Genomic DNA, 14856 nt, shown 5'->3' with positions numbered 1-14856 from the left:
CAATGTTTTCACGTTTGTCGGAAGTTTAAAGCCTCCACGAGGTGTCGCTATTGCTCGCGTTTATGTTTCGGAAAACATTTTATGCAAGTATTTGAAATATAGCAAGGCGAATATCAAAAACGAACATACAATACAAACATTACAATCAAATAAGATATTTTTTTATGAGCCATACATTGTTTTAATGAACCAGTGTACAGTACCAAATAGATCTGCGCATGTCTGAACGTCCAAATGAACTTTTGTCCTTTTAAAAATCGGTTTTATTCGAGGATAAAAGGTTTTATCTGGCATTCATAGCGTTTATAAATCACGAGCACACAACAACTGACAGCTGTCATTAAAGGCTTTAATAGGACAGGCTTTACACACACACACACACACACACACACACACACACACACACACAGTCTGTAATCACTCTAATCTCTGTGAGTGTTTTGCTCTGTTGAGTTGCTCTGTGTTCTGCTTTCACAGTAGGCTATTTCTCAACACATGAAGGCCTGTATCTGTATCTTAAACTGCTTTTATATTATTATTCAGGTTCTGTAAGACAGCAACTTCATGAACTATAGCTCCTTCAGAAGATAACAGGACACACAGGACAGTTTGATGGAAATACAACAGAAGCAGAGCTGCGTCACTGGAACACCGGTGAGTTTCAGATCAGCTTTTTCTCCAATCATTTATTCTTATAGAGGATTCTGCATCTATAAGAGTGACTTTATTACATTTAGTAAGTTTTAGACCTCTAAAATAAGTGATTGAAGGAGAAGTGAGAATAATAGTTCCTATACGGAAATTATCCAGCTTACTGGTGGATAATTAAATTTTACAAAATATAAAAATAGATTTAGAGGTGTTATTATATCATGGTGAAAGCTGTTGCACTGCAAATAAAAAAAAGGCTTATCTTACTTAGAATTTTGTCTTGTTTCTAGTCAAAATATCTAAAAATTCTTTAATCATGATGCATAGATTAAAGTATTTCATCTCGTTTCCAGTGGAAATAAACTAAATTAGGTGCATTTTGCTTAAAAGAAGTAAAATACTATTACTACTAAATACTAAAGAATATTTTACTTAGCCCACTGGCAGATAATTGTACTTGTTTCCAGGGTGAAAACACTAAATTAAGAGCATTTAGCTTAAAACAAGACTAAATATCGTCTGTCATTTTACTTATCTAAATGCATCTTAATTTAAGATATTTTTAGATATTTTGACTAGAAACAAGACAAAATACTAAAGAATTTTTGTTTGCAGTGTGACCAGTTTTATTAGAAAAGACAAAAGAGTGTTTAAAACTAAATGTATTAATGTGACAATAAGTTTCTACTTTGTGTGTTTTGTCTTTAAAATCTGTTGAACACTTGTACAGCAACCATAAATATTTTTGAACACTGTATTTAAACACCGTATCATTATTGTTATTATATTTTAATTTTAATATTTTCAAATGTAGTGATTAATTCAGTTTTAGCATGAGTTACGATGAAAATGAGTGAAAATGAACAACTAGCTTAAATAAAATATGTGAGTTTTTACGTTTTATTTTTATACACCACCGCTTAAAAGTTTGGGATCAGTAGGATTTTTAATGCTTTTTAAATGAGACTTTTCTGCTTATCAAGGCTGTGTTTATTTGATTAAAAATACAGAAATAAAACTGTAATATTATGAAATGTTAATGCAATCTAAAATAGTGATTTTTTTATTCGATTATACTTTAAAATGTCATTTATTCCTGTGATGCAAAGCTGAATTTTCAGCATCACTACTCCAGTCTTCAGTGTCACATGATCCTTCAGAAATCATTTTAATCATTTTAATATGCTGATTTTTATTATCAATGTTGGAAAAGGCTTTTATATTTATTTTTAAACCTGTAATACTTTTCAATAAAATGTTAAAAACAACAGCATTTATTTAAAATAGAAAACTTTTGTAATAATAAACACCTCGTTCAAAGTTTGGGGTCTGTAAATCTTTTCTTTCTTTCTTTCTTTGTAAGAAATTAATACTTTTATTCAGCAAGGATGTGTTAAATTGATCAAAAGTGATAGTAAAGAATTATATTGTTAGAAAAGATTTCTATTTTGAATAAAGGTTGTTCTTTTCAACTCTTTATTTATCAAAGAATCCTGAAAAAATATCACAGGTTCTAAAAAATGCATTAAAAATGATAATAAAAGTAACAAATCAACATATCAGAATGATTTCTGAAGAATCATGTGACACTGAAGACTGAAGTAATGCCTGATGAATTAAATTCAGCTTTGCATCACATAAATAAATTATATTTTGAAATATATTAAAATAAAAAACTGTTATTTCCAATTGCAATAATATTTTTGGTTTAGTTGTTACACACAACTGTGTGAATGCAAGAAGAACTGACTAGTGACAAATCAGACATAGATCAGATAAAAATGTCTAAATGACTTAAAATCAGCTTTGCAAACCCTCAGATTATCTGTCAACTGGGACAGAAATAGAGATTAATCTTCCTGGCTATGTATTTCCAGCTTCTCTCAATATTAGAAAGAGCTTTTTCATACAGTACTTGTACAGTATCATGTTTTTAATGAGTTCTGTTTACCTGAACCTTTTTTTTTAATTCATTTTATTTGACTTACTTCAGATATCCATGCACTTTTTGATGAGATGAGACCAAGAATAAAAATTGTGATGGTTTAAATTCATCAACCACAGTGATTATAGACCAAAGCCAGTCTAAAAATCAAAAAGAAATGCCATTAGCACTGAGCTATTGTGCTTTTTGTGTGCTTATGTCATTGCAGCTGAACACACACAAACAGAGGTATTGAATTCAAAGCAACAAAAGAGCTTTACAAAGCAAAAAGATACACAGAAGAGCCATATATTAAACAGCATCTGTGCAGAGGCGTTCACAATTTGTTTTGCATACACACAAGTGAAACTGGATATTGCATGAGATTTAATGATTTAATTAATCAGGAATTGATTGCATGGTGAAAGGTGTTTGTACAGCAAAATTGTGTGAGCAATTATTTTTAAATATTTTTAAAAAATATATTTCATACATTGTGCTAAGCAACAATATTACATAAAATATATATAATTTTTTGCATAAATTTATTTTTAACATGCACTAGGGAATCATTCACAATAAGGGCAAATAAGACCATCTATGTGTTGATGCTGTGTGCGTCTCTCCACCGTCAATCATCAATCCTCTTTACCGCAGGAAATGAAATCACAGCGCTCTCTTCTCCTGATTATCAGGACTCGTAACGGCGAGCATCAGATTAGTTCACTCGCAGATGGTCTGCTGGATTTGTCTGTATCTTTTTTTTCTGTGTCTGATGAACTGAACTCTGGTTTGAACCCAAGTCACATTTACTTCTATAGTGCTTTATACAATACGGACTGTTCAATTCAGCTTTATAGGAAAATAGCACTGCCAGTATTGTAAAATTCAGCAGTTGAAAATAATGAAATAATTCACAAAAATTAAAATTATCTGAGAATGTGCTTACCCTCAGGTCATCCAAGATGTATGTGAGTTTGTTTCTTCATCAGATTTGGAGAAATGTTGCATTCCATCACTTGCTCACCTATGTATGTGAATGGGTGCCGTCAGAATGAGAGTCCAAACAGCTGATAATAACATCATAATAATCCACAAGTAATCCACACCACTCCAGTCCATCAGCTAACATCTTGAGAAGACAAAAGCTGAAACAAATCCATCATTAAGATGTTTGTTTGACTAAAATACGAGTCTGTAATCTATAATAACGCTGAGAAAGTCAATCTCCTGTTGTGTCTCTCATCTAAATCCAGCCACATATTTGTTTAGAGCTGTTTTGGACTGCTTGATCTGTGCAGACTTCTCAATCAGATTTGTGGAAATGTGTCATTGCATCACTTGCTCACCAATGGATGTGAATGGGTGCCATCAGAAAGAGCGTCCAAACAGCTGATAAAAACACCACAATAATCCACAAGCAATCCACACCACTTCAGTCCATCAGTTAACATCTTGAGAAGACAAAAGATTAAACAAATCCATCATTGAGATGTTTTTAAGTAAAACACGAGTCTGTAAATGATAATAATGCTAAGAAAGTCCATCTCTGGTTGTGTCTCTCATGTAAATCCAGCAAAACATTTGTTTAGAGCTATTTTGGCTTGTAAACGGTGCTTGATCTGTGCAGATTTCTTCATCAGATTTGTGGAAATGTGTCATTGCATCACTTGCTCACCAATGGATGTGAATGGGTGCCATCAGAAAGAGAGTCCAAACAGCTGATAAAAACACCACAATAATCCACAAGTAATCCACACCACTCCAGTCCATCAGTTAACATCTTGAGAAGACAAAAGATGAAACAAATCCATCATTAAGATGTTTTTAAGTAAAATATGAGTCTGTAAATGATAATAATGCTAAGAAAGTCCATCTCTGGTTGTGTCTCTCATGTAAATCCAGCAAAACATTTGTTTAGAGCTATTTTGGCTTGTAAACGGTGCTTGATCTGTGCAGATTTCTTCATCAGATTTGTGGAAATGTGTCATTCCATCACCTGCTCACCAATAGATGTGAATGGGTGCCATCAGAATGAGAGTCCAAACGGCTGATAAAAACATCACAATAATCCACAAGCAATCCACACCACTCCAGTCCATCAGTTAACATCTTGAGAAGACAAAAGCTGAAACAAATCCAAGTCTGTAATCCATAATAACGCTTGCTCAAGTGAAAAAGTCCATCTCCTGTTGTCTCTCACATCAAAATCCAGCCATATATTTGATGTTTTGGAATATTTTGGCTTGTAAACAGTGCTTGATCTGTGCAGATTTCTCTCCTGATTCAGACTTTTTTCACTAGAGGAAGCGTTATTATGGATTATGGACTTTTTATCAGCTGTTTAGACTCTCATTCTGACAGCACCCATTCACATCCATTGGTGAGCAAGTGATGGATTGACACATTTCTTCAAATCTGATGAATAAACAGACTCATCTACATTTTGGATAGCCTGAGGGTGAACTATTCATTTAAACACACACACTAGAAACTCTAAAAACATTAAATCTCTCTCTCTCTCAGAGCTTGTTCAGCTGCCATGGCTGCACTGAGGTACGAGTTCCTAGGAATGCTGTGGAATGTTGGGAATGTCGGAGAAGGGGCCTCCACCCTGTAGTGTGTGCTGCTGTAGGGTGGAACCAGAGCTCTTCCTGCTCTACTAGTGCAGAACTAGAGACTTTCTCATTAAAGGAGAAGTTCTTTACCAGAACAATGTACAGATCATTTATTCAGCCTCTTGTCATCCAAGATGTTCATGTCCTTTTTTTTTCAGTTATGTTTTCGAGGAAAACATTTCAGGATTTCTCTCCATATGGTGGACTTCATTGGTGCCTGTGAGTTTGAACTTCCAAAATGCAGTTTAAATGCAGCTTCAAATGGCTCCAAATGATCCCAGATGAGGAAAAAGGGTCTTATCTAGCAAAACCTTTTTCTAAAAAAAATTATAATTTATATACTTTTTAACCTCAAATGTTCATCTTGTCTAGCTCTACATCAACTCTGTGTATTCCGGTTCAGTACAGTTAGGGTATGTCCAAAAACTTTCATCTCATTTTCTCCTCCAACATTAAAATCATTCTACATCACTGTTTTCCTTTTATGGTAAAGGACATTTGATCTTCTTTGCATATTTTGCACTTCTGCAGCAGTGTAGGACGATTTTGAAGTTGGAGGAGAAGTTTTTTTGACATACCCTGTCTTGAACGGGAATACACAGAGTTCTAGCAGAGCTAGACAAGACGAGCATTTAATGGTTAAAAAATATATAAATTGTAATTTTTTTTTAGAAAATAACAGATCATTTCGCTAAACAAGACTCATATTCCTTGGCTGGGATCGTTTAGAGCCCTTTGAAGCTGCATTTAAACTGCATTTTGGAAGTTCAAACTCGGGGCACCATAGAAGTCCACTATATGGAGAGAAATCCTGAAATGTTTTCCATAAAAAGCATAATTTCTTTACAAGAAGAAAGAAAGACGTGAACATCTTGGATGACAAGGGGATGAGTAAATTATCTGTAAATTTACATTTAAATTTAAATGATGTTTATGGCGACCGTTTCTCTTCTTTGAAACAGGTCAGTCATACCCCTGCAGGTCCTGCATGCTGAGATGCCGTGAGACAGAGAGAGATGCCCATCAGAGCTGCATGATGGTCTAGCTCCACTCAGTCTCCATCAGGATGTTGGCCTCAGTGGTCTCCAGTTGTAATGGAGGGCGAGCGCTGACCCTGAAGGGCGTTGACCCAGAAACATGTATGATCGTTTTCAAAAATCACTGGACACAGGTATACAAACATCTATCTATCTATCTATCTATCTATCTATCTATCTATCTATCTATCTATCTATCTATCTATCTATCTATCTATCTATCTATCTATCATCTTTCTTTCTTTCTTTCTTTCTTTCTTTCTTTCTTCTGTCTGTCTGTCTGTCTGTCTGTCTGTCTGTCTGTCTGTCTGTCTGTCTGTCTGTCTGTCTGTATGTATGTCTGTCTGTCTGTCTGTCTGTCTGTTTCTATCTATCAATCTGTCTGTCTGTCTGTCTATCTGTCTCTATCTATCAGTCTGTCAGTCTGTCTGTCTGTCTGTCTGTCTGTCTGTCTGTCTGTCTGTCTGTCTGTCTGTCTGTCTGTCTGTCTGTCCGTCCGTCCGTCCGTCCGTCCGTCCGTCCGTCTGTCTCTATCTATCTATCTATCAGTCTGTCTGTCTGTCTGTCTGTCTGTCTGTCTGTCTGTCTGTCTGTCTGTCTGTCTGTCTGTCTATCCGTCTGTTTCTATCTATCAATCTGTCTGTCTGTCTGTCTGTCTGTCTGTCTGTCTGTCTGTCTGTCTGTCTGTCTGTCTGTCTGTCTCTATCATAGTTCAGTAGTAGCTTTATTGGCATGACATTTGTTACAGTATTGCCAAAGCATTGTAGATGTGTAGAATACAGAGTATAATAACATCAAGGTAATAAAACAGACAATAAATCAGAGTATCTATCAGTCTGTCTGTCTGTCTATCGATCGATTAGTCATTCTATCGGTGTATTGTTCTATCTATCTATTGTTCTGTCGTTCTATCTATTGTTTTATCTATCTATCTATTATCTATTGTTGTTCTATCTATCTACTGATTGATCTTTCTATCTCTTTATCATGCTATCTATCTATCTATCTATCTATCTATCTATCTATCTATCTATCGTTATGTTGTTTTATCTATCCATCATTTTTTTCTCACTTCTATCTTTCCTTCTATCGTTCTATCTATCTATCTATTAAACTCTCTCTGGTTGTGTCAGGTTCTGAGGATCCTGGAGAAGCATGACCCGGGTCGTGGCGGTGCCGTCAGTCTGCGGTTTGGTCCAATCCCTGGCGACGAGGCGAGCGCCGTGCAGAACTATGTGGAGCACATGCTCTTCCTGCTGATGGAGGAAGAGAGCGGTCAGGGCGGGTCCATGGGGACCATCCTAGAGTTTGTGGTGGTGGAGAACGTGATGGAAAAGCTGTTTCTGTGGAGTCTGCGGCGCGAGTTCACCGACGACATGAAGCTGGAGCAGCTGCGCATGTACAAGATGCTGGTGGCGCAAGCCAAACAACCGCTGCTACACCACAAACCCATCCTCAAACCTCTGATGATGCTGCTGTCTGCCTGCTCTAACTCCTCCACTGTGGGGCCCTCTGCTCCCAGCAAAAGCATCAGCTCCACAGCAGGGCTCACCTGCACCGTGGGGCCCAGTAGTTCTGTGGTAGAGGCGGAGCTGGTGTCTTTGCTGCATCAGCTGTGCCGTGTGCTGGTGAAGGAAGCCTCTGTGCTGGAGTTGTTCTTCCACAGTAGTCAGGATCAGGGAGCTGCCAACTTCCTGCTCTTCTCTCTGCTCATCCCATTTATCCATCGCGATGGGACGGTAGGTGCGCAGGCCAGAGACGCCCTCACCCTTATCATGAGCCTCTCGTCTAAGAACAGCCTGGTGGCCAAACACATCGTGGAGAGCACATACTTCTGCCCGGTGAGAATATGATTTGTTTGATCAGAGTGATGTTTGCATGTGTAAAATCAGCTTTAGTGTATTGCTATCACACCTAACACGGAACTTTCTTACAACTGTCACTAGTGTTTTTTTAAAAGTTATGTAAATGTTAGGACAAAATGGAATGATCTTGGAATGTGACCTAAAAATTTGATTAGATGAACATTTAAATTAATCTGACCCAAAGTTCCCCTTCCTTCGTTTCACTATGACGTTACATATGGGAACTCGCCTGAGAGACCAATCACCTCTGAGCTTTATAGAAAAGGCCAATGAGAATTGGCGAGTGGATTTTGCATGCCGAGCCACTCCCCCGGACATACGGGTATATAAGAGGGTGGCGTGCAACCACTCATTACGATTTTTGCTTCGGAGCCTCGCCTTATGAGCTTTTATTCATAAAAGCTCTATGCTGTTGTTGTTACCGCTCATCACCAGCTGATCCCGTGAGCCGGCAAGACCGGCATTCTTGCATTCCAGCGAGTTTATACTGAGTGCACAGTTGTGCCGCAATCCTCCCTGGGCAAATCGGGTGTCAGGATTTAGTCTTGTCTGTTCTGTTCTCCTAGTGTTTTTCCCCCTGTGTTTCTAGTATGCTTGGTTTATTCCGTTTACTCCCCCTTTTGGTTCATGTTCTTTTGGGCCAGTCATGCCCATATTTGTATTTCCCCCTTGTTATCTCGTTTGTAACCACGCCCTGTCTTCTGTGTATTTAAGTCTGTGTCTGCTCACTTCCCTTTGTCCTTCGATGATTGTTACATGCTGTGCTTGTTTCCCTGTGTTTTGGTTTACTTTGTTAGTGTTTTCAGTTTTATTTAATAAATTAGGGTTTTCTTATACTCCTGGATTCCCTGTGTTTTCTCCTGGCTCCTCTCACCCAGTACACCACCAGCGATTGTGACAGAGGGATTCTAAAAGAGCAAATTTCTCTCACATGGCTGTTGAGAGTATTCCCTCGGGATGTCTTTCCGGCCGTGTGTCTCTGGGTGTGGTGACTTTCTCACTTCTCTGTTACGAACACGATCGCTGGATCGTGTGTTGCCGCGAGAGCACGCTGAGCCGGCTTTTGTGGATGGTTCGCGCATTCATTACAAGCGTATGACCATGGCTGCGAGAGATCCCGCCGCTCGTTCGCGAGGCTTTGCTGCCGATCAACGAAAGACCTTGGGCGATCTCGTGGTGTTTCCAGAACTCTTCGCCGGGCAACCCCCCCGTAGACTTCTGGATCATCACGCAGTCTCGTAGAGCTATCAAAGCATGACGCTCCCTCGTCCAGCATGGCAAGCGTCCCTTTGATGCTCCAGAGGAGGACAGAATGTGTATCAAACATCAGAGGGGGGGGGCGATCGGCTGTTGAGGGGAACGACCCTGCTGAGCGACACCCCTTCGGGGTGGCCGCTCCGTCGGGGGCGAACGCTGAACAGCTTCTCCAGGCCGCCTGGGAATTTGGGTTGGACATGTTAAGGCATCTTCTCCCATTTCGCTCAGGCTGGATGATTGGTTTTTTTAGGGGGTGGAACGCCGCACTGCCCCACTGAGACCTGAGACCTGAGATGCATCAGAAGCTATCTAGGATGTGGCAGCCCCTCACACGGTTCGTTTCATCTGTGCTCCTCATCGCTCACTACCCTTGTTCGTGGCCAAACGGGTACGTGGATGTTTCTCTCGTGGAGAGTGCGGTCACGGTGCATTCGAGCTCGCAACTCGCTGCCACCTGATGGAGTCTTGTCCTGTGTGCAGAGATTGTCGTTCTCCTGGTGAAGGACATATTCAAGCCTTCCCTCCAGCCGAGATGAAGTCCTGACTTCATCGTGCCCGTTAAAAATGGCGGGTTCGACCGATCCGGCATTGAGTTCTGAACGGTCCCTTTTAGGCTGCCATTCATGACTTTGTCAGGATTTGTTTGCAGTCCTTGACACAAAGGACGCATACTTCCATTTCTCGATTTTACCTCCACTCAGACCCTTTCTACGATTTGCCTTCGAGGGTCGAGCAGACCAGTACAAGGTCTCCCATTTGGCCTGGCCCTGCCCCCCTGCGCCTCACGGAGATCGCGGAGGGTGCCCTGAACCCCTTTGGCGGAAAAAAGAAAAGGGCATCTGCTTCCTCAACTATCTCTACGACTGGCTCATCTTAGACCACTTGCGAGATTTGTTGTGCAAGCACAGGGACCTGGTGCTCCAGCACCCCAGCCATCTGTGTCTTCGGGTCTACTGAGAAAAGAGACAGAGATCTTTTTTCTCGGCACGGAGCTGGATTCGGTCAACACGGCAATGCTGCGCCTCACTAGTGAGTGTGGGCTGTCAGTGCTGAACTGTCTATAGCGGTTCCTTTCAGAGGCTCCTCGGGCATATGGGCAAGCAGCCTCTGGCTCCTGAAAAGGACCTTGAATGCAACTACAGTGTACAACTCTGATGTTTCGAACTATATCAAATGACTCGCAAATCAACTCTGATGTTTTCAAACTACATCAAATGATTCGCGAACGCTCTCTGATGTTTCGAACTATATCAAATGACTCGCGAATCAACTCTGATGTTTTCGAACTATATCAAATGATTCGCGAACGCTCGCTGATGTTTCGAACTATATCAAATGACTCGCGAATCAACTCTGATGTTTTCGAACTATATCAAATGACTCGCGAATCAACTCTGATGTTTTCGAACTATATCAAATGATTCGCGAACGCTCGCTGATGTTTCGAACTATATCAAATGACTCGCGAATCAACTCTGATGTTTTGAACTATATCAAATGACTCGCGAATCAACTCTGATGTTTTCGAACTACATCAGATGACTCGCGAATCAACTCTGATGTTTTCGAACTACATCAGATGACTCGCGAATCAACTCTGATGTTTTCGAACTATATCAAATGATTCGCGAACGCTCGCTGATGTTTCGAACTATATCAAATGACTCGCGAATCAACTCTGATGTTTCGAACTATATCAAATGATTCGCGAACGCTCGCTGATGTTTCGAACTACATCAGATGACTCGCGAATCAACTCTGATGTTTTCGAACTATATCAAATGATTCGCGAACGCTCGCTGATGTTTCGAACTATATCAAATGACTCGCGAATCAACTCTGATGTTTCGAACTATATCAAATGACTCGCGAATCAACTCTGATGTTTCGAACTATATCAAATGACTCGCGAATCAACTCTGATGTTTCGAACTATATCAAATGACTCGCGAATCAACTCTGATGTTTTCGAACTACATCAGATGACTCGCGAATCAACTCTGATGTTTTCGAACTATATCAAATGATTCGCGAACGCTCGCTGATGTTTCGAACTATATCAAATGACTCGCGAATCAACTCTGATGTTTTCGAACTACATCAAATGATTCGCGAACGCTCTCTGATGTTTTCGAACTATATCAAATGACTCGCGAATCAACTCTGATGTTTCGAACTATATCAAATGACTCGCGAATCAACTCTGATGTTTTCAAACTACATCAAATGATTCGCGAACGCTCTCTGATGTTTCGAACTATATCAAATTATTTCGGAGCGGTTCCAGCGTAAATGAATCACTCAATTGATTCAGTTAGTCTGTTTCTCTTTTTGCATCTTCAGTCAAGTTTTCATGACACTGTCATTACTACCACTGGCTAAAGCCTGCTAGTTTTGTGAGATTAATTGAAGTAAGCGAAAAAAGTATGTTTACAAAGAAGATAATCATATTTCCATTTCAAAGATATATTTGAAACTTTCAATTTATATTAAAATCTAATCTTAATTAAATTAATAATTAGGTAGTTTTGTTATATTTATGATTGTATGTGTGTGTGTGTGTGTGTGTGTGTGTGTGTGTGTGTGTGTGTGTGTTTGTTTTCGCTCTCTCAGGTTTTAATCCTAGTCACAGGATTGCGTGTGTAGGTTTTTGCTGATGGATTATGGCTTGTGTGTTTTTGACCCAAATAAACCCATGTGCTGCTAAACACACACAATAAACAATTAAGACTTTTATTTCTGTGTTGTACACAGGAATAGTCTGTTATACACACTGCACACACTAAAATAGTGGTTTTCTATTTTAATATACTTTAAAATATAATTTATTCCTGTGATGCAAAGCTGAATTTTAAGCATCATTATTGCAGTCTTCAGTGTCACATGATCCTTCAGAAATCATTCTAATATGCTTATATTTTCAATGTTGGAAACAGTTGTGCTGCCCAATATTTTTTTTGGAACCTGTGATACTTTTTTTAGAATTCTTTGATCAATAAAACGTTAAAAAGAACAGCATTTATTTAAAATAGAAAACTTTTGTAACAATAAAAACCACAAAGTTTGGGGTCAGTAATTTTTTACTTTGATACTTTTATTAACCAAGGATGTGTTAAACTGATAAAAACTGATAGTGAAGGCTTATATTGTTAGAAAAGATTTCTATTCTGAATAAATGCTGTTCATTTGAACTTTTTATTCATTAAAGAATCCTGAAAAAAAGAATCAAAGGTTCCAAAAAATATTAAGCAGCACAACTGTTTCCAACATTGATAATAAAAGATTGATAAAAAAAAAAAAAAGTGTGTCAAGTTTAGGTTGGCTTGAGAAAGCCTAGCTTGAAAGTTTAAAGCAGCTGTAAAAGCTTAAAGTTTTGAACTTTATATAGATAGATTAGATGATTAGCATGTTAGCATGATTAGAATGTAGTTAGTATGATTCTAACATTTTTCTAGCATGTTTCTAGCATGATTAGCAAGTTTTAGCATGTTAGCATGTTTAGCAAGTTACTAGCATGTCATTACCATGTTTCTAACATGATTAGCAAGTTACTAGCATGTCTCTAACATGTTTCTAGCCTGATTAGCAAGTTGTTAGCATGTTTCTAACATGTTTCTAGCCTGACTAGCAAGTTACAAGCATGTTTCTAGCATGATTAGCAAGCTACTAGCATGTCGTTAGCATGATTAGCCAGTTACTAGCATGATTAGTAAGTTACTAGCATGATTGTAGTTGCTAGGCTAGGCTAGATAGTTCAGTAGATTAGAAATATTAGAATGTTAGTTTGAATGGATTCAAAATAGTTGATAGAAGGGAAGCTTGATTAAATTTGAATTTTGACCGTTGGAGTTTGAATAGTGTTGATCATTTGAACATTCCGTCAATTTTGAATGATTTTTAAGCTTCACTTTTATGAAAACTATATGTTGAATCAGTCTGAAGAGCTGGGCTGAGTTTGAAATCTCTAGAAGGAGCAGTGTTCAGAAATTTAGTCTACGAAAAAGAAGAATAAAAAGCTTTTAAGTAGCAGTAGGTTGGCTTTCTCAAGCCAAGTATATTAGAATGATTTCTGGAGGATCATGTGATGCTGAACACTGAGGAAATGGCTGATTTAAATTCATAATAATTCATTAATAATTTTAAAGTATATTAAAATAAAAAAAAAATGATATTTTGAATTGCAGTAATATTTCCTAATATTACATTTTTTTCTGTATTTTTTAATTTTAATGAGCATAAGAGACTTAAAAAAAAAAAAAAAACAGGTGTGTGTGTGTGGATCTGTATGACTGTGTGTTTAATGTGTGCAGGTGTTGGCCACGGGTCTCAGCGGTCTGTATTCGGGTCTGCCGGCTAAACTGGAGGTTTACAGCGAAGGCTGGTTCTGTCTGGAGAAACACGACTGGCTGCAGCTTCCAGCGCTGTTTCAGTTCCTCAACTCACTGCACTTCTGCTGCACTGTGTGCAAGGTAACGCACACAGAGTTAATAATAATGACAACACACTAACCTCACACTTTAAGGCCTTTACAGTTTATTTATACAGAAAGGAAACAACAAAATAAAACTTCTGCAAATGTCACATTAAATTACTTTTATTGAAATCACATTGATTATTACATTTCATTTATTATTTTTAATGTTTTATGTTAAGTAGTCATATTTTTTAATTATGTGACTTTATTCTCATAGAACCATGTTGTAGAATTTCACAAAATGCTATATTGTCATGAAATTTGAATTTTAATTATAATCATGTTTCAATAATTCAGATTTTTCATTTTCTTAAAACTGTCAGTCATATATATATTTTTTTTCACTATTGTATTTTAATTTAATAACAATTTATTTTAATATAAAATGTTATATTCTCACTTTAATTGCGTAGTTTTACTCGAAGAGGTAAAATAGGAATAAAATATTATATAATTTTTAACACATAATTACATATTTTAATTGTACAGTTTTATTAAAAAAACTTTTAAAATAATATAATTTTTTAATTACAATATCAATTAAAAAAGTTAAAAATAATGACATTATTTTATTGTAATAGAACCAAGTCTTATTCATATTAGGACTTTTATTCAATCATATTAACTAGTAACTTTAATTTATTTGTCAGTCATATTCTTACGTTGTTGTTTTTTATTTTAATTTTTTAATTCGTATTTAAAAATTTTAAAGTTTAAAATTCACAATTTTATGTATAATCATCTTTATATGTAACCGTTTTAATTCATTTAAAAATATATTTTATTGTTATGATTATTTTAATTTCTTTTATATGTAAAGCACTATAAATTACCATTGTATATGAAATGTGCTTTGTAAACAACTCTGGCCTTGCCTTGCTATTATATTATATTGGTATACTTATATATTTTTTTAATTACATAATTTTATTCCTATAGAATCATGCCTTACATCTTCCCCAGGGGGTCGATAACCGTAAAGCAGTCCGATCTTTCAACAATCCAAGGGGTAATCAGAGAGACGCAAGTA

General features: G+C 37.5%; 1 protein-coding gene across 1 annotated transcript in view; it reads left to right on the top strand.

Annotated features, from left to right (window-relative positions):
* The first annotated feature begins 553 nt into the window (after nt 1–553).
* The window catches only part of fhip1ab (FHF complex subunit HOOK interacting protein 1Ab), a 30996-nt gene continuing 16693 nt past the window's right edge, over nt 554–14856 (top strand). Inside the window, exons 1-4 of the mRNA XM_073823280.1 lie at nt 554–654; nt 6156–6364; nt 7364–8071; nt 13663–13821. Of these exons, the coding sequence (XP_073679381.1) occupies nt 6260–6364; nt 7364–8071; nt 13663–13821 (972 nt within the window). The 5' untranslated portion in view covers nt 554–654; nt 6156–6259. The remainder of the gene's footprint in view (nt 655–6155; nt 6365–7363; nt 8072–13662; nt 13822–14856) is intronic.

Source organism: Garra rufa, chromosome 18 (assembly GCF_049309525.1).
Source record: "Garra rufa chromosome 18, GarRuf1.0, whole genome shotgun sequence".
NCBI classification, from domain to species: Eukaryota; Metazoa; Chordata; class Actinopteri; order Cypriniformes; family Cyprinidae; genus Garra; species Garra rufa.
This window is presented reverse-complemented; position numbering and strand designations above follow the sequence as displayed.